The 25692-nt window shown below is 38.7% G+C and overlaps 1 protein-coding gene and 1 long non-coding RNA gene across 2 annotated transcripts in view; one reads left to right on the forward strand and one right to left on the reverse strand.

Moving 5' to 3' along the window:
• The first annotated feature begins 7844 nt into the window (after nt 1-7844).
• LUM (lumican) lies at nt 7845-20877 on the forward strand. The gene is made up of 3 exons (XM_048835604.2): nt 7845-8120; nt 10966-11875; nt 19935-20877. Exons 2-3 carry the CDS (start codon nt 10984-10986, stop codon nt 20087-20089), a joined length of 1047 nt encoding a protein of 348 aa, XP_048691561.1. The 5' UTR covers nt 7845-8120; nt 10966-10983; the 3' UTR covers nt 20090-20877.
• Nucleotides 18909-25692, reverse strand: part of LOC142070568 (uncharacterized) — a 148271-nt gene continuing 141487 nt past the window's right edge. Inside the window, exon 3 of the long non-coding RNA XR_012666432.1 lies at nt 18909-19182. This is a non-coding gene — a long non-coding RNA (uncharacterized LOC142070568). The remainder of the gene's footprint in view (nt 19183-25692) is intronic.

Genomic DNA, 25692 nt, shown 5'->3' on the forward strand with positions numbered 1-25692 from the left:
AGAGTGAGAAAGAACCAATGTGCTCTTGTAAGATATGCATAAGGGATTTTATTACACCAGCACTGGCTAACCCAATGTTAGTTGGATCATCCTGTTAACATTATCCGCTATAGACAATCAATTATGAGTTAAATGATAGTGTTTCGCATTCATGCTGCTTTAGTTTTATCAGCATTTCTTTGAAAAAACATAATTTTCATTTGAAAATTAGCCCTATGTTAAAATCTGGAATATGACATCTCAGTTCAGAGATATTAGATATTGATTGGCTCAACAAATAAATCCAATTCCTTGGTTATTGCTCTAGAAATATAGTCCAGAGCTGGAGGAAAGTCGATTTTATTAATTCGTTTATTTATATCCTATAACTTAAAAACAACAAAAACAGTGTGACTCAAGTTTTACATTGTACTAGTCTATATAACCATGTATTGCTAATTACCCTCATCCTCCCTCCCTGTTTCTCACCACCAGCTCTAGTATCTTAGCTTAGATCCTAAGCTTTTTGTGGCAGGGATGGTGTCCTTCCGTATCTTTGAACCACATCTGGCACAATGGGGCCACATCCTGAGCATGACTTTTTGGAGCTACTGTAATAAATATAATTAGTAAGATCAGTGTCTCAATCATTTAAGCAGAAATCCATTGCTCTTGTATTAATTATTCTTTTATTACTTTCTAAAATAAGTAAAATGTGCTTAGTTCTGTTCAGAGATAAAAAATAAAACAGGACAATGTGACAGAGAATGCAGAACAAGCATGAAAATATACTACTATACGTAGGAGCACAGCAAACGGAAATGGATGCAAGAAAAAGACGAATGAAAGTTGTATCACTAGTGTTGTCGAGCTCTGAGTGTTTTGTGCGGGAACAGTGGGTTTCTCACTCATGCCAATTCAGCATAGGGAGTAAGAATAGGTACAATTCAGGTTGATTTCTTTCTTAAACAATTTGTTTAAATGTAAAGTTCCAATAAATAAGGTAGATTAGAGGGCACGTCTACACAGCAGTTAAATACCCCAGGTTGGCCTGGGTCCGCTGACTCAGGCATGCGGGGCTCGAGCTGCAGGGTTACAAAATGCTGTATAGATGGTTGGGCTTGGACTAGAGCCTGGGCTCTGGGACCTTCCCGCTTTGCAACCACTGTAAAGTCTTGGAAGAAATGCTGTATTATTAGGGTTGGGTGGCAGTTTTCTTTTGCAGGGAGAAAGTTTGCTGCCTGCCTTAATCTCTCTAAAAAAAAATAAACTCTTGAGGTAGAGTTGCTCCCTGGCAGCTAAGGACTGATGTTTTGGTTGAGATTCTTGAACAAAGGTTTTATGGGCACAGTGTTCAACCACCTCTGTTCAAAGCCTGGTGGATATAGAGCAAAATATAAGTTACACTAAGACAATACCCAAACACAGCATCAGTGATTTCTCCTCCAATGGAAAACCAACCTGCAAGCCTCCAAAATCTGCAACCAGTTGGTAGAGGGGTGAAAATAATATAATACTGCAACTAGAAGGATTTTTCTTGTGAAAACACTGCTGGTTGCTGTAATGTATAAGGAGCATTTCATGAACCTGTGACAATGTCATCACAGTACAGTCTTTATTTTAGGATTTTCTATGGTGTCCATCACCATAGTATCTAAGAATTATTTAGGTAAATTAGATCTACATGAGGAGCTCAAAGGTTGGGTTAGGTCTCTTCTACCTTTTGTAATCCCCACCCAGGTTTTAGGGAGACCTGCTAGATTATATATATATATATATATATATATATATACTGTGTGTGTGTAACAATCTGGACCTGATCCAATGTACACTGAAGTCATGGGAGTCTTCTCAATGACTTCAATGACATTGGAATGAGGTCCTTGGTTGGAAAGCCACAAGACACATGGTCTTTTTTTGAGAATCTCTGTGGGACTAAAGAAGGAATGATGTGTACCCATCTGCTTCCACCCCTGACCTACCACACCCATCCCAGCTCACCCAATTCTTCCCACCTCGTGTGGATAGCTGTCCTTCAGAGAGGGTGCTGTGAGGTCCATAGGCCGGTGGAGGACAATGCCACAGAAGTGGTTGATTCCCTTTTTCCATGTGGGCAGAGAGATCTGTGTGCAGCTTGTCTCTCCTTGTACAGATGTGAAGGGTGAGAGCAATCTGGGTCTGAGTGTGTTCTCTGGTATACCAGTGCATCTATGGAGTTATTCCAGTAAATCTTGTGATGCAAATCTCAAAGACCTTCAAGTGTCCTCTATTCTTCTTGAAGACAAACTCCTATTGAAGACTATGAAATTTTGCTTGAGTAAGTACAGTGTAAAAACAGAGGGAAGATGTCAGGATTTGATCCAAGGAGAGCGGAAAATTGGCCTCTACATTTTAATCTGACCTTTAAAAAAATCTATTTATAGTTTGTTTTTTATAAAAAGAGAACAAATGTAACATGTTTTACTGAGTAGTAATTTTAGTTATATTTGTTTTTTCATATTTTGTCTGGTGCTGTTTCTATGCTATTTCCTTTCAGACACGGAGCTAGACACTCAGCTGACATATACTGGCATAGCTCCATTGAAGTAACTGGAGCTAAGACAATCTAAACAAAGTGAGGATATGATCCCATATATTTATTGTTGCAGCTAATGACATCAGGAAACAGTTTAGAAGCTTGCCTCTCCCATTGTGCCCACAAACTGTGAGAGCTCTTGTGCCTACAATTATTTGTGGGTTCAGTTAATGTCTCCTGGACAATGAAGCACTTGATTGTACTCACACCTCAGGTATTTATCTGCCTACATTAACTGTACCTACAAATAATTACAGACAAAACCTCTTAATCCCTGGTTAAGGCTGCACTGAAAAGTTGATCTTCAATGTGATGCTTCTTGATTTCTTGAAAATAATTTCTCTCTTAAGTTCAGCAGAACTGCAACTGGTGACATTAACCAAGACTAAAACAATTTTCATACTTCTGTTCTGCCCTTAATCACTCTATCAGTTAACTTCATCACTTCCTTTTTATACCAGTGTATGAGATGCAAAACCAAAAAGAGACCCTTACTTCCAGTAAAGAGATCTCTCACTGCAGAGGTAAAATATATTAGAAGGAGCTTTCTCCCTATTCAATCACTGTTACAAATACTCCTCTTAGAGAAGCAGCACAGAATATCACTGCTGGGTTCTATTTCTGGCTCTGCCAACCTGCTGTGTAACTTTGGGTAAGTCACTTCACCTCTGTGCCTCTTTTGTCCCTGTAACAGAGTAGCATCTACCTCTCAGGAATGCCCCCTTCTGGTCAGGTGTGTTTTCTGTCTTTTCTCGATTTCCTCCGCTCATTGTGCCCCCTGTCAGCCGCTGGGTTTATCAGGCGGGTCTTTGGTGACTCAGCCCTCTGGCCAAGTCACACTGTCCATATGCGAAACAAACAAGCCCCTTCCCGGTACACAATCTAAAATATCCCCAGTGTCCTACAGCCCTTCCTGGGCTCGGTCGTTTAACAGTCCAACAAGGCCCATCACAATGCCCTGGCTTGGTCCGGCAAGGTTGCAAGGTTCCTACTCTGGAATTGAGCAGCACCCTGAGGGCTTCTTGCCTCTACTTGAGTCATCCGTGACCCCAGCCTTCCTGATAAGCCACCCCTCTTGGACTCAGTTTGCTGACCACAACTCCCTGCTGAGTCAGTGTCAGTGCAGCCCTCTCCCTTAGAGTGCGACAACTTTAATTCCCTTCCTTAGGGCATAGCCACTTCTCCCAGCGGCTGGTTGGAGGGACCCAGTCCCACCCCCTGCTCTGTGTCCCAACCCACAGACCCTTTAAATATAGCAGCACATGTTGCGTTCCTTTACTAGTTGCTGCTTTACATTTCCCTGGACCACTTCTCCGTAGCCTGTCTTAGTTGAGTCCCCACAGTCAATCAGAAGCTATTCTCTTGCTCCCCGGTCCCTGCAAGCAACTGATCTGCCCAGCCCTTTCAGCCCCTGCAGCCAGCCAGGAGCACCTCTTGCTCCCCTGGTCCCTGCCAGGAGACTGAACTCACTCTGACCCTGCAGCTTCTTTTATATGAGCCTGCTGGGCCTTAATTAGCTGCTCCCTACAGCCCCTTTCTTGATTGGCTGCATCCTATGCAGCCACTCTAGCAGCTTGAAGGATCCTCTCCACTGCCGTTTTCTGAGGCAGGGTATGGCAGGGCCGTGAGGCCTCCAGCCGGGAACCTCAGGGCCTAGCCCACCCCTTCACAGTCCACTTTCACTCTTTGATTCTTTAGCCTATAATCTCTTTCAAGCAGGAACTTTCTCTTATTCTGTGCTTATGACACACTTAGCAGAATGAGTCCTGATTTCAATGGAGGCCCCAAGGTGTTGGTGTAATAAACATGGATAACAAAGATCCCACTGATAGATCATTAGACAAAATGGACAGTAAATTATCTCGGGGAAGTTGAAGACTTTCATGTGGGGTCCGTGGTGAGAAGAAGAGCTGGACTCTATGAAATGGATTGTGGTTGTGGACAAGGTTCTACTACTAAAGAATAAGTGAAAGATTTATATTAAATTCCGCATTCAAAAGCAGTTTCCCTTTACACTTGCTTACTGTTGTCGTTACTCCAACTCCACCCCTACTTCCTAACTACCATAGCTTGTTGTTTGTATCCGTCATTTTATCTGTCTAATTTCTATTATAAGACCTTCAAGGAAGGATTCTGTTGTCCTATGTCTGTAAACCACGTTGCACACCAACAGTAATATAGAAATGAATAATTTTGTCAGCTTATGTGATATAAACTGCAGTTTATTGGTTCACAATCCCATAATTCTACATCTAGCCATGGATCTTAGTTCCTGTATGAAAATTATTTTCAATTTTTTTCCTTTTGCATAGTTCCAGAATAATTTTATACTTTATAAATGTACACACATATTTATAAAGCCCTTTGTTAAAAGCTAATTATAAATTCACTAATAAAGTATACCTTTTGAGCTGCTGCTCAAGTAACGTAACAAAACAAAAAGAAAAGGAGTACTTGTGGCACCTTAGAGACTAACAAATTTATTAGAGCATAAACTTTTGTGAATGTACTTATACAAGATCATCACAACACAACACAGGTTGCAGGCTGAGTTAAGGGCTATTGAAGTGTGAATTTTCCCACTATAAAACACAAACATCTGTAAGAAATCATTTGTGTTGATCCAATAGGAAAAATCAGAATGACAAACAGCCCTGAAATTTTCCACCGTTTTCAGGTAAGAGAATATTCTATTTGCTGCATCTTAGGAGCATGACAATGGGTGACTCCATATTGATATCCATTCTGGTCAATATCTATATAATAAATTCAGATGGTTCAATACCCATGACCAAAGAACTTGGAGCATCTTAGAAAAGAGTAACTAAGAACATGATTTATGGCAAATTAAGGAACGTACCTATACAAATTTGAACACAGGCACAGATACACACAGCATCCTGCACCATTATACAACAAAAGACATGTGTAGGCATACAAAATAAATAGGAAAAAAAGGAATCTTGAGCTTTACCATTAAATTGCCTCTCATATGTAAAAAGAAAAGGAGTACTTGTGGCACCTTAGAGACTAACCAATTTATCTGTTCCTCTGAAACCTCTCATATGTAAAGGCCCTGCTTTCTCAGACTTTCAAAACTGTACATAGGGATGGTCAGAAGTTTCAACCCTCCTACCATCATGGACCACAGAGACACAGAAGTCCTTCAGGTAAATAGGTTCTATATTATTTAAGGCTTTCAGTACTAAGAATCAGACCTCAAATTGCTCTTGAATTGCTCAGTTATAAAGTACGCCTGTTGCAGAGTCAGTATGCACAGACTCAGACAATGGGGAGATCCTACTTTGCCTCCCTTCCGCTGGAAGAAGTAAATGTTACCAACTTCCAAATACTGTCAAGTATGAAGCAACACAAAGCAGCGATTCATTTTTCTGATCCTCAGAAACAAAGAGTCAGACTCCAAGAAAAAATGTCTCGTGCTCTGTTAATAGGGGGGTACCACCAGTACTGCCATTTTTGTAAATCTCCAAAATGCTGTTTCCTTTTTAGGAGAAAGAAAAAAAAAAGAATCGGATTACCACAAACCCTGTAATGCTCATAATATGCACCCCAATATTTTCCATTTGAATGTAAGTGCGGGGTAAATATTGGACAAGCAAAATGACACGATGAAAGCTTTTAGTTGAAAAATAATGAGTGCCTGCAACACCAAGGATCTGGAGCTGAGTTGTTTTTAGTGGAACTGATTTGATATGAGTCAGCATGAACTAATATTTTTAAAATGTTGCAGGGCTTCAGAAAAAACACGCAATTATTATTGAAGGCTTGAGCTAATGCCATATGTTTCTTCATTCACCATATATCGGCAGCTAAGAAAACCTCATGCCTTTTCAGTCACTTACAGCATGCACTGCAAAAGCCACTGACATTAAGTTGCCTATGCCTGTGACACAGCCAGTGCATTTGAATGGAGATTTCAATTCTCTCTGCTTCAGCAAAAGTAGCACAGCAATCAAATCAAGCAACATTAATGTTACATGGACTTCAATGAAAGTTGCATCTGCATAGCAAAACACAGAAAATGAGCCCAGAGTATTTAATTCAAGATGAGTGAAAAATGCATACTCAATCCACACATTTTATGTAGCAATGCAAAAGTTTCCATTGCCCTTGTATGTAGAGCGCCACACTGCCCAGACCCTGTTTTGCGACCTGTGATATGGGTAGCTTCCCTACTCCCCTGCATGGGCATGTAGACCAGTTTTGGACTGGACACCAAGAACAACACATGAATGGCAGATTAAAATTCTGAACAAAATCATTTATCCTTTACAAGTGATAGCAAGCAACATAATCACAGCTTCTGGAATAAAATTCAAGTGTATTTATTGCTTCATATCTGACCAGCATGAAACCTTCTATCACAGAATCTTTCAAGATGCCTTGTCTATACTATCCATAGACACATTTGTTTTTTTCCCTCCCTCACACAACTCTTTGAAAAGGGTTTGCATCCCATAAACACATCTGCAAGTTTTCTTATGGAAATATTAAGACCCAGAATGAACAGTTATGGTTCTGCCAATGATTTTCTTTATTATATTATGTTTTGGGATTGTCCAACTAAAACGAACATTCTCATCCAAGCTTTCGGATGCATTCTTGAATGATATCCATGAAATAAGAAACAGAAAGCATAGCTGAGTGGTTCCAGATTCTGAAGGGTAGAAGAGTGTTTTGAGAACTAAAAAGGAACAAATGTCTAAAGTGAGTTTACAACTGCAGAAAAGTCTTTATGAGACATTTTTATTATGAAACATACATGTATTAGATCAATTGGATCACCAAAGAAAATTTCCAAACCTAGTAAATTACTGTCTGTATAAGGGGGAAAAAAACATTGGAGTCAATAATTCAATTAAAATGTTCTGGAGAAAGAGTTATAGTATAGCACTCTAGCAAAACTCCTAGTGTGTTTTCATCTTTGATTCTTCTCCTCAGTTAAAATTTTTATTACATTATTATGGAAATAATGTGATAGAAAGAAAACAAGACATAAATGAGTGAATGACTTGGCTTAAAATATATAAAACTACATTGAGGTTTGAATGTTTTTTGTTAGATCATGCCTAGTGGTATAAAATAAACTGGGAAACAGGAAAGGTCTGTGTGTAATTTGTATTTTATTTAAAGCATTTTTTCCTCTAGAATACTAAAATTCCTTGTGTAAGGCTGTGGTTCATAGTCTGAACTTTCTCAGGTTTGTGAAACACTTATCTTTTCCCTATTCCATAAGGACTGCAGATGGGTTGTCCTTGTACAGTATACAGTATCCACCTGCACTTCATTAGAGAGCAGCATTTGTACATGCCACACCACAAGATCATCATGATGACATAGCAGCTTCAGAGAACAGCGTGACTAGGGTTTTTTTGGTTTGGGGTTTTTTGGGGGGTTGTTTTTTGTTTTGTTTTTTTTAGCTCTTGTATCACAGAGGATCTGGCAACCAGTTACCTCCTGACACTGTTTACAGCATATATTGGTTGATTCAGTCCTTTATTGCATCTGCTCTGGGAATTAAAGAAAGCAGCTTCAAGGCAGTAAGGTAAGTGCTGTTGCATGTTTTAACTATAATGCTCAGCTATTTAAATGTAGCTCTAATGGAGACATGAAAAATGTCAGAACAAGTTTGCCAATTTGTAAATTGAACACAAATCAGCAGTTTTGGTGTATTTAATTTCAGAGTTTGCTTACAATAACCTCGTGTTGCATGCATTAGTGGTGAACTTTTTGTACAATATTTGGGAAAGCAAACTTCATACACAGTAAAAGGAAAATTTAAAAATACCACTCATTTCAATTAGCCCTCCAGCGGTCTGTTAGTAACAATGCCTTATCAGTCCTCTTGATGTGTTAAATGATTATTGTACTATTTAAACAGGAGGATACAAAATAGGAACATTTAAATCATTAGTTTGGCTGTTGATGAAAGGTAAAATGCTAGATAGTTTGAAATTTTAATTAAGTTGTCATTTAAATTGTTGAATACCCAATTAAATATTTTAATTTCCTTTTATACACCATAGCTAGCAGAGTGACACTGATATTGCCAAATCACGCTATTTTTAATATTGAAGATATTTAATTGTTTTCATGACAATTAAACAATATAATTAATGTAGTCAATTTTCAAAATATTTTAAAGAGTTTTTATCACTATCTCTATTCCACCCTGATGAGGTTTTTCTGAAGTTTGTGGAGATGCAATTTATCATTGCCTGCATTTGCTGTGCAGCTTCCCTACTGTGGGCTCAGGTATTTTACAGTGAAACTTGTAAAATAACAAACAATAATTTGTTCAAAAAATGTTTCCAGAACAAGACTAGCATGTCTGAACACTGAATTCACAATCATATGGTCCAGGGTAACATTTTGAATATATATAATGATCACATTTTTTACATTTTTGACAGACACAATTTTTAGATCCGCTTATTAAGAATCTGGCAATAAGCAAGATAATTGTTCTACATAATATTTACTTTATTGTGGAAGCCATATATGTGTGTGTGTGTGTACACATGCACGCGCACGCACACACACACACATGCTTACTATATAATATTTTATACAGATATACACACACATTCATATGAATCATATGCCACCCCCCATTTTTAACATTTAGTTGATGACATTAATCCATATACATTTAGTTTAAATCTTGACATTATTTCTAGTGTTTTGCATCATATTGAATATTGCATGTTCTTTGAAGCAAGTGTTCTGTATATGAAATTAAGGGGAAAAAACCAACTAAGAACCATTAAAAGTACAAATTAAAACCAGAAAAGCAATGAAATTTACAGTTAAAGCAGATTATTCATTCTCCTATATTAATAGGCTTTTACTTTTGCCAAAAACAATGCAAACATGTCAGAAAATATTACTGTAAGGCCAAAGAGTGCCAGTCCAAATTGTTGGCAATAGCTCTGACTTTCCATGCTTGTAGGGAAATAGTAAGACCTCCCATCTTGAATGGGTTTACACAGGGGGAATCAGCCAAATTTTCAGCTGATGTAAATCAGTGAAGTTCCATTGACTTCAGTGAAACTGTGCCTGTTTACACTGGCTGGGGACCTGAGCCATATTTTGCATTTGATTTAGTATGTTCTCAGACAATAGTGGCTAACAGACAAATAAAACCATACTTGTAACTCACATTTGAAAATCTCCCCAAATGGCATGTCTACCCTACTGTATCTAATTAGGTAATATTGATTGTATAAGAGCCTAATTAAAGATATTTAATAGATCTCCCCGATCAAAAGCTTAGCATACTAAGGCAGAGCAGAGAAACTTAAATTCGTTTATCGGAGACACCAAAACACCACCTTAAAAACTCTCACATTCTTTTGGAGGGTAGATTAACAGGAGCTGCTTGGAGATATTTTAATTCAAGGATTATTTGCCCACAAGAATATAGCATGGCTTTTAGGGAGCCAACAAAAGCAAGGAAACAAACTTAAGGCATATGTGCTGTTCTTAACTAAATTGAAAGCACCACAGGAGTTCTCAATTGTTTGTGTAGCTCTGAGCGTATTGTCACCAGATAAATAATAAAAATAACCATAACAACTCATTTTATTCTGCTGGAGTTTTCCATGGATCTTGGATCCATGTCTGATGCTACTATGCATACCAAGTTGCATATGGATATTCTCTGAAATTACTTGGGAACAAGAGGACAATTTAAGGTTGAATTTGAATGGTTTTTTTATTGCTTTTCATCACATTCTGAGCTGTAGTTAAAACACACTGGCCCAGGTCTTCAGGTGGTGTGACTCAGCCTAGTTTTGCTGACTTCAGTGGTGCTACACTAATTTACATCAGATGTGAGTCTGACCCACTGTGTGAATTGGCAGTGGGATTGTATGTGTAGATACATGCTTATCTTAATATTGTAAAACACTAGCCAGTTAAAAGAGACCACCCTTATTAAGCAGTTTCCTACCTCAAGACCCCATCCCAAGTACACTGGGAACAATTTTGCTTCACCTGGATTAGAAGACCACCTGTGTTAAGCAAGTGGCTTATTGGATCCTTGAATGGTTGCTTAAAACAAGTTTTACTGTGTACAATATTCATTTTTATCTAAGTGTGAAAAATGGGAATCTGCAAGGTCATTTACATTAGTCCATGACCAATTTATTCAGTGTATAGATAGATAGATTTTCAGTGCCAGCTGTTCTCCTAGGCCTTCCAAATATGATGTGGATTTGTATATAAGTTTCCTATTCACAAACCTAGTTGGCACTTTTATAAAATTAACTTTAATTAACTCAATCTTCCTTTTCAGTTTTTGTGCATAATTTTATATTGTAAAATCAAAAGTAATATCAAGGAAAACAAATAAAAAATTATAACTGTTTCCCCCCCCCACCATATAGGGACAAGACATTTCAAAGATGCATCTAAGCTCTCTACCTTTCTTACTGGTATTGATCAGTGGCATTTTCTGCCAATACTATGATGTGGGATATTTTCCAGACCCAGATTACCCTTATGTTCATTCAATGATGGGGCCATCTACAGCGGTCTGTGCCCCGGAATGTAATTGTCCTGAAACCTATCCATCTGCAATGTATTGTGATGACCTCAAATTGAAAAGCATCCCATTTGTACCTTCTGGAATAAAATACCTTTATCTCCGAAACAATATGATTGAGGGCATTGAAGAAAATGCATTTGATAATGTAACAGACCTGGAGTGGCTGATCTTAGATCACAACCATTTGGAAAATTCAAAAATTAAGGGAAGAGTCTTCTCCAAACTGAAGAGTTTAAAGAAATTGCATATCAATTTTAACAATTTGACTGAAGCTGTTGGACCACTTGCCAGTACCATGGATGATCTGCAACTTAGTCACAACAAGATCACAAAAGTCAGCGCCAATGCACTGGAAGGGCTGGTGAACCTGACTGTCCTTCACCTACAGAATAACCAGCTGAAAACAGACTCTGTTTCTGGGGCTATGAAAGGCCTGAAGTCACTTTTATATCTTGACTTGAGCTTCAATCAACTTACAAAGCTACCGAAAGGACTGCCGCATGCTTTACTCATGCTGTATTTTAACAACAACCAGATCACCAGCATTCCTGATGAGTACTTCCAAGGTTTTAAGGTCCTGCAATATTTACATCTGTCTCACAATCGGTTGACAGATGGTGGAATACCAGGCAACGTTTTCAATATCTCCTCCCTCGTTGAGTTGGATCTCTCCTTTAACATGCTGAAGAGCATCCCAACAGTCAGTGAGAACCTAGAAAATTTCTACCTCCAAGTCAACCAAATTAACAGTGAGTCACATTTGCATATTTTAATGTAATGAATAATACAATTAATGCCACTCCCTGCCTAGGCCACAGGAGGTCCATAGATAGTAACACTTCTATCAAAGCTGGGCATGTTCTCTCCCCATGTTTACCAGCTTTTACTGGTCTCGGTAAAAGAGAGAAAGCCATAACAATAACAAAAAGGTTTCTCCTCTTTGATTATTCCCCCCTTTCAGTCTCCTCCATCTTATTTTATATATAGAGAGAGCCTACAGCAGTTGCTCTGAGCAGTTTATATATATATATATATATATATATATATATATATATATATATAATAAGATGGAGAAGATTATATATATTCTTTATCAGTTTATATAGATATATTCTTTATCAGTTTTTGTATTTTTCCATTTTGAAACCCAAATTATTTTGGGGGGGATCTGGGGAGGGGTAGGTTTATCTTGTTTTGAACTGAGCTGAAATTAATGTATCATGCCAACAGTCATTTTAAGCACTGAAAGAAGGGGTCAGATGGGGAAGGGGGGAAGGTAGTGATACTCTCCTGTGGGCAACTTACAAAATAGACTCCGTCCATTTGAGTCACCGAAATGGACACCACTCATACTGGATTGTGCTCCCTGGGCTTCAGTGTGTTCCTAGAGCTTGGCTCCCCTCACTGGGGCTTCAGTATGTCCTCAGACTCTGCTTAGTTTCTTGGGCTTGGCTCTTTCTTAATTGGAGGGTGGGTGGGGGAAAAATGAACAATGGAACTCATCCAAATACCATCCTCTTGTGACACCAAAATGAAATCTCACTCACAGTAAATTCCTGAGATCAGTGATTTTCTCTCTCCTTTCTTATGTGAAATAGTTAACAAATGTTGGCATTTAAATTGTCATTATTGGGTATCTGAGTTAACACCTCATTGAGTTTACACTGCTCAGAGCGACTGCTGTAGGCTCTCTTCAGTTTCATGTAGACATCTCTGTGTATAATTTTCATAATCAGGTCTCCATTGTGCATTTACTATGAATTACTAATTAAAAGATTAAGGCCAACATTTTCAGAGATTTGCATCTGTAGTTGAGCCCGTAAATCCAAGCAGGACCAGCTTTCAGATGTGCTAAGCACCTGTAGTTCTCAATCCATGAAGCCTGACCTAGAGCTGAAAGTGTTTAGCTCTTCAGAAAGTTGGGCCTACAGAGTTTAGGCATCCAAGTCAAAGGGGCCTGATTTTCAGGAATGCCGAGCACTCACAGCTCCCACTGAAGACAATGAGAGTTGTGTATTCACCTTGATAACTTGGGCCTTTCAGAGCCAGCTTCCCTTCCACCCTGCAGCCCATGATACAGGTAGATAGTGTAAGAGAGCCTTGCACAGGCTACTGATGATCCTAAGTATTAGATAGAAAAAACAATATTTGAAAACTGATGGACTACATTTCAAACTATACTTATGTTTTTAAAAAATGTCACTTATATTGAGACCCAATATAAAACTATTTATGTTGTGGCCTCCATTTTCTGAGTCATATTTAGCAATCAGACAATGTTTGTATTGAATGTTGCTTTGTCTCAGAGTTCATCTGTTCCATGCAATTGGCCCTAGCCCTAATGTGAAACCGTAATACTGGATGTGACAGAGTAAAAATAATATTAATGATAGGTAACAATTAAACAGTGCTTTTTACCTTCTAAACACTGAATAATAATTTCCACTAAATGATTGTGATTTGATACCAAGATTAGACATGGCAAGAGAGCTGCTAGGGAGTGTGTGTGAAAGAGAATAATTTTGAATGCAAATTCTTGCTACGTTACCAGAAAGAAAACAAAACATTTCTCAACATTAGTGTCTTCAGGCCTTTCTCAGGTCACTTTGCACTGGCAGCCACATAAAATTGTCTGAAAGCATATCAGAATTCCCCTGGTATAAGGGAATCCTAAATTGGTATCAAAATAGAGTAGCCTGTTAAAAGCTGATGTGGACATATATAGACACACAGCAATTCTGTAACATAGACAGCTTTACACTAGCTAATCCTGTCCCCACCCCACTGCATGGAATGCTGTGGCCATCTGTAGGCCAGGAGTGAGGCATTATGAGATGACAACTGAGTGCAATGAATTCCACTGATCCCAAGACAATGGAAAAAGCCCTACATGGCCATTTTAGCTGGTCTAAATTAATAGCTAGGGCTTCCAGCTAACATAGGATCATTGGAGGCTTATAGGCACCTTTGTCTCCTCCGGTTCTTAAAGTCAGTGCAGCTGAGGATTGAGCCTCCTTAGTATAAATATCCTATTTTTAGCAAGGTTGCTCCAGTGTGGATATTCCTGTTTAACCTAGGTCACAGTTTGTACCCAGTCTTTGCTATGCCATCAGGTTTCTGAGTTAGTCACTGGACCTGCAGTTTGGGTAGAAACAACCTGGGAGCATTTCACATTTCTTTGTGTTAACATAGAAAAAGAAATGTAATTTTTTAAAAATACAAAATGTATTCAGTAAACGAAATATAATAAATCAATTAAATCGAGTTAACTACAATCATAGGGCTAGATCCTTGGCTGCAGCCCACTTCAACTTGGTGCAATACCTTGGAAAGCAAGAAGTGGGGAGACATGACTATTTTTCACCTTTACGGCCCCTCCCAACTCTCCCCAGTGTTACATCTGGCCAGGGCCATTCCAGCCCCTGACATGTGGTAGAGCAGCCCTGAGATCAACATCAGCCCTGAGATCAACATCTTTTCAGCCTCTTTTTCGCCAGCCAGGCCCCCAATATACCTCCCATCACTTGGGGGCCACAAAGGGTGGTGATGTAGAGCTGAAAATGCTGGACCCAAATCACTGTGGATTCTCATATGCCAAAGTGTCTTTGAGACTCCATCTGTGCTGCAGCCAAAGCAGTTCAGTGGTACAATAATCTAGCCCATAGACAAAATTTCCATATGTCATTTTTTATTTGCAAAACACTAACTGAGATTAACTAAAGCCCTAGTGATCAGACTATATGTGCAGTTCAGGAAAATCAACCTCTGCACCAGTCTATTAACCCTATGGGCTGAATTAATAACTGCAGCCTCTTTGTGCTGGTTCTGCATGGAGTGAGTTCTGGGGCCACTTCATTTTGTGTAAACACTGGTCTTCCCATGGTCCATTCCAGGCCTGCCCCCAAAATGATTTTGCACAGAGGCCTATGCAAGATTGGTTCAGACACCATTTCAATGGAATACAGAGGCAATCCTGCCTGGCAACTTGGCCAGCCAAAACCCATCACCCATCACAACTATGGCTCATCAGAAAATAGTTTTTTATACTCCCATTCCCCATTTTGGGCTGGTGAGTATAGAGGGCATGCCATAGAAGTACCTGGTCATGAAGTATGATGGGAGATGTAGTTTGGCCAGAGAGCCCAGTCCATAGGGGAGATTGGGAGCATATGTCACCTAAAATACAACCTCCAGACACTGCAGTGCCATTTCAAATCAAAATATTTTGGCTTTCTGACAAAAACTGAAAAAAATAGATTTTCAGACAACAGGTATTTGGATGAAATAGCTAATTTTTCCATGGATAATAGACACTTTTGTGAATAATTTCATTTAGTTGAAAATCCAACTTTCTGTCAACACACAGTTTTGATGGAAAATGTTCAACCTGTCCAAGTCACTATCTCTATGTAGGGCTTCAGTGCTAAGGAGGTGAATTTCACCTTACTGGCAAAATTCCAGGCACATCTCCATGCACAGGGATTCAAGAAATTCAAGGAGAGCTATGCTCATGTAACAGTCACAACTTTTTCCAGTAGTTACAATATACAAATGTTTTGATGTTTGTCTGGGCAACTTCAGAACATTTTGGGGATTTCCAGAAACAAAACACATTGGAACATTATTGGAGAAGTTTTTTCAATATTAGTCTTTGTGATATTGTTAATGCACATGACTACGTTAGAGTGGTCTTATACTAAAGAGTGACTAATTGTTATAGATGTTTCATAAGTAAGGGAGGCAGGTGCATTCAGAAAACCCCCAGTCACATAACGACAATGGAAAAGTGAACACACTGAAAAAGCCTCCCACAATTTGACATTTATGTTTACTGTATAGGACATCTAAAAATGTAGAAGCTGTGGTCCAGGAGCCTGATGGAAGTCAACAGGGGCCTTTCCTTTGACCTCAGTGAGAACTGGCTTGGGCCCCAATTTTCAAAGTGACTTCAGTCTTATCCCAATACTACATACACCATTTTGTATGCAGTCATTCACACATGCAAATAATACAGTATGAATGTACATATGATAAAGTTTACAAGCACACCTGGGGTTTGAATATGCAATCAGGTAGTTAAATATCTATGCACTAATACATGCAAATCTTATATTACAACCAAGTGGCAGTCTTTGTGTTCACAAATGATAATGTTGAAAACTCTATGTTCAAATTTAAAAGCCATTTTTTAAAATTTGTCCCTTAAAATCATTGACTGCCATTAATTTTGCTTTCCTAAACAAGAAAAAATGAAAAGATTAGCTTTTAAATTCTAGTATGTGTTTAGCTGATAAGTTTACAAACTACAGCCAAATTGTCTACAGTTCAGCAGACCTAATCATTAGAACATATTGTAGAAATTTTAGACTAAGTGAAGGAATAAGAACTCCTGGGCAGTTTTGTGTATTTTACTAATAGGTGCAAATTCAGTAACCAGGCAAGGTTCTGGACAGATGCAGGAAGGAATCCTCTCCCACAAGCCAGGAAATGACCTTGGATTGCTCCCTGTATGTAATAGATTGAGGGTCCTTTCCTGGTCCCTGACTACTTTTGGGTAGGAAGTGGGGCAGACTCCTTGCATAACATAACACATCCAATCCCTTCCGTGCACAGTAAACTGCACTGATTCCACTTCCAAAGGTTCCTTCTTAGCTATGGAGGAAGTGGCTGGATTTGCCCCATGGTTTCGATTGCCCTGACATGTATTTAACTGCAGTCACAACAGTATGAAAGATCAAAGTGATACCTACTGTTTCCATAGTTTATTTAGTGTCAAATTTAGTAACAATCTACATAGACCCAATCCTACAAGTATCACTCATGCAAATGATTGTTACTTATGCAAATAGGCCTATTGACATCAGTCAGTAGCTCATATCTGGAAGAATATCAGAATCAGCCTGTAGAATCATAGAAGCGTAGGACTGGACGGTACCTCAATAGGGCAGTCCAGTCCCCTGAACTCAAGGCAGGACTAAGTAATAACTGGACCAATCCTGACAGGCGTCTAACTTGTTCTTAAAAACCTCCAATGACAGAGATTCTATAGTATCCCTAGGCAATCTAGTACTTAACTACCCTGACGGTTAAGAAGTTTTATTTTTCCTAATGTCCAGCCTAAACCTCCCTTGCTGCAATTTAAGCCCATTGCTGTTTGTCCTTTCCTCAGAGTTTAAGGACAACAATTTTTGACCATCCTCCTTGTAACAACCTCTTATGTATTTGAAAAATGTTATGTCATCACCTCAGACTTTTCCTCTTCAGACTAAACAAACCCAATTTTTTCCAATCTCTCCTCACAGGCCATGTTTTTTAGACCTTTAATAATTTTTGCTGCTCTCCTCTGGACCTTCTCCAATTTTTCCACATCTTTCCTGAAATGTGGTGCTCAGAACTGGACACAATACTCCAGTTGAGGCCTCATCAACATTTGATCCTATTTACTTCAGATTATTTCTCCAGTTTCTCCATTTTAATCCTACTGTCCAAAGCAATTGCAACCCCTCCAGCTTGGTATCATCCACAAACTTTATAAGTGTACTCTCTATGCCATTATCTATATCATTGATGAAGATATTGAACAGAACCAGATCCAGAACCAATCCCTGCTGGACCCATTCAATATGCTCTTCAAGCTTAAGCATGAATCACTGATAACTACTCTCCAACCAGTTATACACCCACCTTATACTAGCTCTATCTAGGTTATATTTTCTAGTTTGTTTATGAGAAAGTCACATGAGACAGTATCAAAAGCCCTACTAAAGTCAAGATCTGCCACATCTACCACTTCCCCCCCGTATCCACAAGGCTTGTTACCCAGTCAAAGAAAGATGAAAGGTTGGTTTAATATGATTTGCTCTTGACAAATCCATGTTGACTGTTACTTATCTTCTAGGTGTTGACAAATTGATTGCTTGATTATTTGCTCCATTATCTTTTCGAGTACTGAAGTTAAACTGACTGATCTGTAATTCCCTAGGTTGTCCTTATTTCCCTTTTTATAGACGGGCACTATCTTTGCCCTCTTCCAGTCCTCTAGAATCTGTCCCATCTGCCATGAGTTTTCAAAGATAATCGCTAATGTCTCAGATATCTCCTCAGTCAGCTCCTTGTATATTCTAGGATGCATTTCATTAGGCCCTGGTGACTTGAAGACATCTAACTTGTCTAAGTAATTTTTAACTTGTTCTTTCCATATTTTAGCCTGAGATGCTACCTCATTTTCACTGGCATTCACTATGTTAGATGTCCAATTGCTACTAACCTTTTCAGTAAAAACTGGAAGGAAAAAAAAAGGCAATTAGCACTTCCACCATTTCCACATTTTCTGTTATCATTTTTCCCTCCTCATTGAATAATGGGCCCACCCTGTCCTTGATCTTTCTCTTGCTTCTAATGTATTTGTAGAATGCTTTCTTCTTATCTTTTATGTCTCATTATGTCTCATTTTGTGGTTGGCCTTTCTAATTATGTCCCTACATACTTGAGTTGTTTTCTGATATTCATCCTTCATAATTTGACCTACTTTCCACTGTTTTCCACTATAGTTTATATATTACTCTACACTCCAATATGGGGCACCTTTAGCCACATAAGAGTATCCATTATCTCTCCCCCTTCAAAGAGAAGGCTGTACAATATATAACAATAGGGAAATTGCCAGTGGCAGATTAAGGCAGAATGAAACGGAACTGCTGAGGTAGGTCCCACTTTCTATAGTAAACTCTAATTTCCTAAAAAAAACAAACCAACCTTTTTAGTCTGTGAATCCCACAGTTTTATGTCTCCATTCCTTATAAATGACCTAAGCTTCCATGTTATGAAGAGACTCCTAAATCATGTAGGTGCTGTGCTCATATGTTTGGTTCATACAGGCCATATTTTGCTAATGACAATGGAAGATTCTAATGAGCAGGCTCAAGGAGTCTCCTTGAAGTCCAAATGGGGATATCACCTACCATATTTTTCAGATCTCTTTCTGTCTTCTTTAATACTCCTCCAGGAAAAAGTTGTTTCTTTTTTATCTACAAGGTGCAGCAATTTTCCTAGGTGACTTAAGGGAGGACAGCGTTAGTCAGCCTGAAATAAGGGTAAGAGTGGAATTTTCAAAAGAAATGAATTTCACTTTGAGATATAATAAACAAAAAATAAGATATTTAAAAGATAATCCCTAACACAAAGGCCCATTGGCCTGCATCCATCTGCCAGCATACCCCTTGTCTGTTTTCACCAGTACATTTCTGTCTCTCTTCATATGTATGCCATGTAGCATTTGCTTTACACCTCTCTCACAATTTATTCAGTACAACCATGCCTTCCTCCCAACACACCTGCCAACTGGGTGCTGAGCTCTTTTGAAAATCTGGACAAATTGGAGCTGGACTCTTTTTAAAATCTGGTACCAATCGTAGGTGCTGAGTACTTGAGAAATCTAGCTCTGAGCTCCTTTGAAAATCCAGCAACTAAGTGTGAGCTCCTCATCTAATGTAAATCCATGGAGCTCCGCTAAAGTCATGAAAAGAAAAGGAGTAATTGTGGCACCTTAGAGACAATTTATTTGAGCATAAGCTTTCGTGAGCTACAGCTCACTTCATCGGATGCATACTGTGGAAAGTATAGAAGATCTTTTTATACACACAAAGCATGAAAAGCTAAAGTCATGGGAGCTATCACTTTACTCCAGCTAAATATATAGCCCATTATGTACAAGGCCACAGATACTTCCTGGCATTAGTCATAGTTTCAGATTATTGTGTCAAGTAAACTATTATTATGATTAATTATCATCATTATTTTGTGTTTCAGAGTTCCCACTGAGCAGCTTTTGTAAGGTTGTTGGATCACTAGCCTATTCCAAGATCAAACATTTGCGTTTGGATGGAAATAATCTCACTCGAGCTGACCTGCCACAGGAAATGTACAACTGTCTTCGTGTAGCTGCTGATATCTCACTGGAGTGAGGTGCCTCTGATTTCCTTATAAGGGCCATAACTATACTGCAGATTTACACCAACATAACTCTTTAAAATTAGGATGTCTTAACCAAAGTCAATTTGCATATTATCTATTCTGTTTGTTAATATTTAGCATGAACCTGGTGATCCTAACAAAACATGCTTGTGCATAGTTTTACAAGTAATTTCAATTGTTTGTTTTAGGAAACAAAAAAGGACCCTATTTAGCCCCCTTCCCCTCCCGACCACCAAATCTGGCTTCCAAGTTGGAGGAATATGATCATGATTGTAGAAATCTGTGTGCATTCACACACATGCCCACAAACATTGGTGTATGCATTTTTGCTCAGGTTCTCATGGAAGTCAGGTGTGTTTTTGGTAGAGTGCTGAATGGTAATTTAGGGCTGAACTGTGTTTGTACAATATTCACCCTGGTCAACATTAATATTCTAAATTATTCACGCCTTTGATATATTTTTAGAAATTGCAAAAGAATAGCATAACACAATTTAGCAATATAAATATGATCAAATTTGTATGAAAATACATTTTCAGAGCCCATTTCAATATTAATGAGACATGAAAGATTATGAAGAAACAAGAACATTTTTCAGGATTTTTAAATTGTTTGTTGTTGTTTTTGTCATACTTACCTATATACTTTCATGGAGAGGTTGTTGTCTGCTACCAGTAGAATTGTTATTTCACAGTAAATCACATATACAAGTATTTTTATTCAATTACTTGCATGCTACGTTTAACCAGACTGTAGAAAATAAAACATAGTAAATAGCTCTGTTGTGTCCATATCATTGTCAAATATGTTGCAGTCTTTTATAAACTTGAAAAGGAAGTTCAGGTTAAAACAAAAAATTCTAAGGTATTATATTTTGCTGAATTTATTGTAAGGTTAAATAAACTGTTTTCTGTACTTTGTAGTTTCAAAATGTTTTCAAACATATCATCTAATTATATCCACTAGCACTTGTGTTTACCATTTTGTCCAGGCCTTGTGCACTGAGAACTGCCAGGTGAAGCATCTCTGCTATAATGAACTGTTAAGTAATAATTTGACATTTATTTTTGAATTTTGTGAACATGAAAATGAAATGTATCAGATGTCCCAGGCAGTAAGTGTAAGGCAGTGTTTATCCCTTCTGATACAAAGAAACTAGTGCATGCTACATGGGAATGGGAAGTCAAAGTACTGTGTGTCTTGGAACACACACTAAAATAGACTTGGCATTAAATAAAAGCCATTATGATAGCTTGCTTGTAAACAAGTACTGTCCCATGGATACTATCTGCCTTTTGACTCCTTGATTATGAAAACCTTAAATAAGAACTATCCTATTTTTTATGGTAGAATCATTCACTCCACGACCACCACCACCCAAAGAGATATCCCTTGAGTACTGCCAATCCTAAACTTCAAAAACCATGCAACAGGTACTCAAAATCATGAATTACAAAATAATGTTTTTTTTTCTATTTGCCTTCTTTTTTTAGAGCCTTTGATGTTTGTGATGTCAAGCTTTTCTCCACAACACTGAGAGCTAGAAACTTACTTTAAAAAAAAATTAAAGCTGTTTTTCTCATGTAATCACAGGACTCCAGCAGCTGGGACTTTACAAAAACACCAAATATTGCAGGACACACAACAAAATTTTGAGAGTTGACAACATAGCCCCTTTGTGTAGGATTTGAATTGGTGTATGTTATTGTTGTGATGCCTCCTGTGTTGGCTGATAACTTAAACTATTTCTGCTATACTTTTGTGATGACCACCATCTTGATTGACACAGGGACCTCCAGGGCTAAAAGCATGAGGCTTTACAGCTTAAGTTAAATGACAATTCCCTGTAGGTCAGAGATGTAAGACTCATATCCTCTGTGGACTGGGCACTGAGAAGGACTTGTAACATACACTGAACAGTGGGTTACACTGGCTCTTTCTCCCATTATTATTTTCCATATTTCATTAGTTATCTACCACTGTGACTGTCTGGCACCATTACAGGGTACTGAGGGGTAGAGGGCACCCCTCCATGAAACGAAAACAATATAGCACTGATGAATCCCCACAACCACTGGAGAATAGCCTCCTTTCCTCCTTTGAAATGAGAAATGGACAACCACCTTCACAGCAGAGAAGGTGGCTGTGGACAGCAGGTACGCACCATACTGTTTACTCTCTACGCTTCATAGAGCACTGTCCTGCAGACCTCCAGCACAAAGCTTCCCATGGGGCCCCAAGGGGGTGAGGTTGATGATGCAGAACCAGTAATCACCTCTCACTTAGAAGATCTGCCACAATCAGGGTTCCTGCAGCTAGTGAAAGAAAAAGGAACTATCAACCTCCTTGTTTTCACATTCTGGTCCTGATTTTCATACAGTGAGGAGCCAAGGTCCATGTGCATTTTTGTGCCACCTTTTGGATATGCAAATAGATCTAAATACCCATTTTGCACAAATAACTGCCCAAATTGCACACATGATGCAAAAGCAGGCATATAGAAATTTGTACTGACCCTGGGCTTCATTTTACAAAAACTAGGCCTTCCATATAAGTCAGTACTTTCCAGACATTGAGCTAAAATGACTGTGTTTGGGAACATTTAATAGCTGATGAAAACCTTTGAAAACTTGTCACTTGAGCTTGGCCCATCCACTCTGACTGGATGATGGGTTTGTTGACCTTGAGGACGCAAGACTGACCTTCATGCTACTTCTGAATGCTTACCCACAGTACATACCTCCCTGTCTCCACCTGATCTGCTGTGATGTGTGTGTATATGTGACTGAATAAAATATATGATAGATGTACGTGTGGCTGTTTGTATGTTGCTTACTATTTCTGTCCCTGTCTTCTCTTCACCAGTCAAAATTGCCAACAATGTTTGCTATCACATTTTAAGGTGGAATTTCATGTGTGTGAATTTGTACAATCAAGACATTTTGATTTGATGTGGATTTTGAAAGCTGATATGTAAAAAATGTGGGCACTCAATTTCATGAAGAGCAACATTACAAGTGTTCAGGAAATACACAAAATTAAGTGGTGAAAAGTTGCATATGGAATTTCAGGAACTGATTTTCATCAATTTTATCCAGGCTTTCACAGCGGGAAATGTGATTGACCGTCAAGCTATCGTTTAAAACAAATGTATTTCTTAATATAAAATATATTTTCATATAGGACTAGATTTACCTTATAGACACTACCCAGTAAGAGGATATGTGGAGCCATGACAAACCCAAGGGCACACTGGGAGCAAAAAGCTTTCATGCTCTCCACCAATTTTATCTTCCCCTATGCAGCTGGCAGACACAGCACAAAGACAGTCCCTAAATCAATGAGCTTACAATCAAAGTATACGATGAGAGACAAGAGGTGGATACCTGAAACAGTCAGGAGAGCACAAGGTAATGGCAGGTTTCGTAATGTGCAGTGCTTCAGTGATGCACAATGAAGGGGAATATAATTCATTAAAAATTAAACTGTTTCAATTGAAATGTGGTTGTTTAAGGAATATTTCTATTGATATTAGTTGTTAAAATCTGTTTTTACAGAAGCTCAATTTTGGATCTAAATTGGCATGTGTCTATTAGGTTGTGATTTTCAGAGGGAGGGAGGAAGGAAGGGGTTCAATTCACACTGATTTTCAAATGCCAGCATTTACCACTAAACTTCTTCTAAAAAGAAATATGACAATATGTGGGATCTGCCTCTAGAGTGCACAGGTTCTGTTTAAGTTCTCAGTGGAGAGCTTACAGTCCCTAAATAAATTGCTTCCCCCCCATCATAATAAAGTGCTTATAAGACAAAAGATGTACTGGGCAGTCCATATCTGAATAAAACTCAATTTCTCTCTGGATCTTGTTACATAAAGGCTTGATATTAAATGGCCAAGCCACATCATCAGAATTGGCAGTTCTCCTTTCTGTCCTGCTTTTGTTAGAGGTAGGACTGAATAGAGCATAAGGCCAGGCTATCACACAGGCTCTCTCTCTATCCAGTGGATTTTCCTATTTAAGGAGCCATAAGTGTAGCAAACTGGCCTGTGATACTTGCTGTAAAAGATCAGCAGTTATCACACAATTGGTACACAGTAGCTTTCTCTAGCTTTCCAGTTACTTGTGGATTAGGAAGAATTACCCACAGTTGTTTTAAAGATAAAGAATGTTATCAGCATCCACTGCCATTCTTCCCAGTAGTAGTAGTCAAGACTGAAATAACACTTCCATTACCAACTTGTATATTCAGTGCATTGTAATAGCTCCATAGACAAATGTTGGCAAGCCTGGCCTCAGTCCAAAAATTCATTTCCTATGTAAATAGACCTATATAAATATTTTCCGTCATTGAAAATGGATCACATTTAAAGACACACATATTTTTGATCAATTTGCACTTTTTTGATGCTCCCTTTAAGAGGGCAGCATTAAGAGAATGGAATCATTTCAATGAGGCAAAGCTCCAAATGCACAGCTTGTTTCTACTTCTGCTTAATAAAACAGATTCCCTTTGGCGTTAAGGACAGATACTCTTGTTATTTATATTATATAGGAATAAAGACACAGTACAGGCCAGATTTATCCAGTCCATGCACAGCAGGTGCAAAGTAAGGAAAAAGGCTTAGTGGGACAATAGGAGTACCCAGAGCTAGCACCAACTACAAGGATTAGCCATTCAAAGGGAGCGGACAGCAGGAGGAGCCATGGCACTAACCAGAGGAACTGGTCAGATGATGATTGGAGATCATGTCTACACTCTCTAAGGGTGGTTCAATGGCTGTGTTCCCTGGAAGTTCCATGAGACATTGTGCATCTCAGATAGTTATCATCATGCCACGTATTCTTCCATCAGATATGCACAAAGATCCACACAGATATTTTGATCATTATGGACCAAATCCAAAGACCACCAGAGTCAACACAGGGTCTTTCAGCTGACTTCAGTGAACTTTGGATTAAGCCATTTTACAAAGATGTCAACATTTTCCTTTCACTTCACCATCTCAGTGGGGTTTGGAATTTTGCAGGGAGCTGCCGGTTAATTTCTGCTGACTCACTTTAGCCAGCAGGGTTCTTTGGACTCCACTCTGAATGTTAGAGAAGTGAGAATAGTCTTCTGGTGGAGGGAGCAGATGTCTGGAGAGAAGAGTTAGGCTGGGGAAAAGAACTGTATCGTCAGTCAAACCTATGAAAAAGGCTTAGGTTGGGGCACATATAGTGTTATTTTGGAATTACCTTTCTTGTTCGGTTTCAGAGTAGCAGCCGTGTTAGTCTGTATTCGCAAAAAGAAAAGGAGTACTTGTGGCACCTTAGAGACTAACCAATTTATTTGAGCATAAGCTTTTGTGAGCTACAGCTCACTTCACTGGATGCATTCAGTGGAAAATACAGTGAGGAGATTTATATACACACAGAACATGAAAAAATGGGTGTTTATCATGCACACTGTAAGGAGAGTGATCACTTAAGATGAGCTATTACCAGCAGGAGAGCGGGGGAGGGGGAGAAAACCTTTTGTAGTAATAATTAAGGTGGGCCATTTCCAGCAGTTAACAAGAACGTCTGAGGAACAGTGGGGGGAGGGAGGGGAA

This window comes from Caretta caretta, chromosome 1 (assembly GCF_965140235.1).
Source record: "Caretta caretta isolate rCarCar2 chromosome 1, rCarCar1.hap1, whole genome shotgun sequence".
NCBI classification, from domain to species: Eukaryota; Metazoa; Chordata; order Testudines; family Cheloniidae; genus Caretta; species Caretta caretta.

Coding starts and splice junctions, on each gene's coding strand:
- LUM (XM_048835604.2), top strand. CDS start 10,984: ATGCATCTAAGCTCTCTACCTTTCTTACTGGTATTGATCAGTGGCATT. Junction 11,876..19,934: donor CCAAGTCAACCAAATTAACA/GTGAGTCACATT, acceptor TTTGTGTTTCAG/AGTTCCCACTGAGCAGCTTT.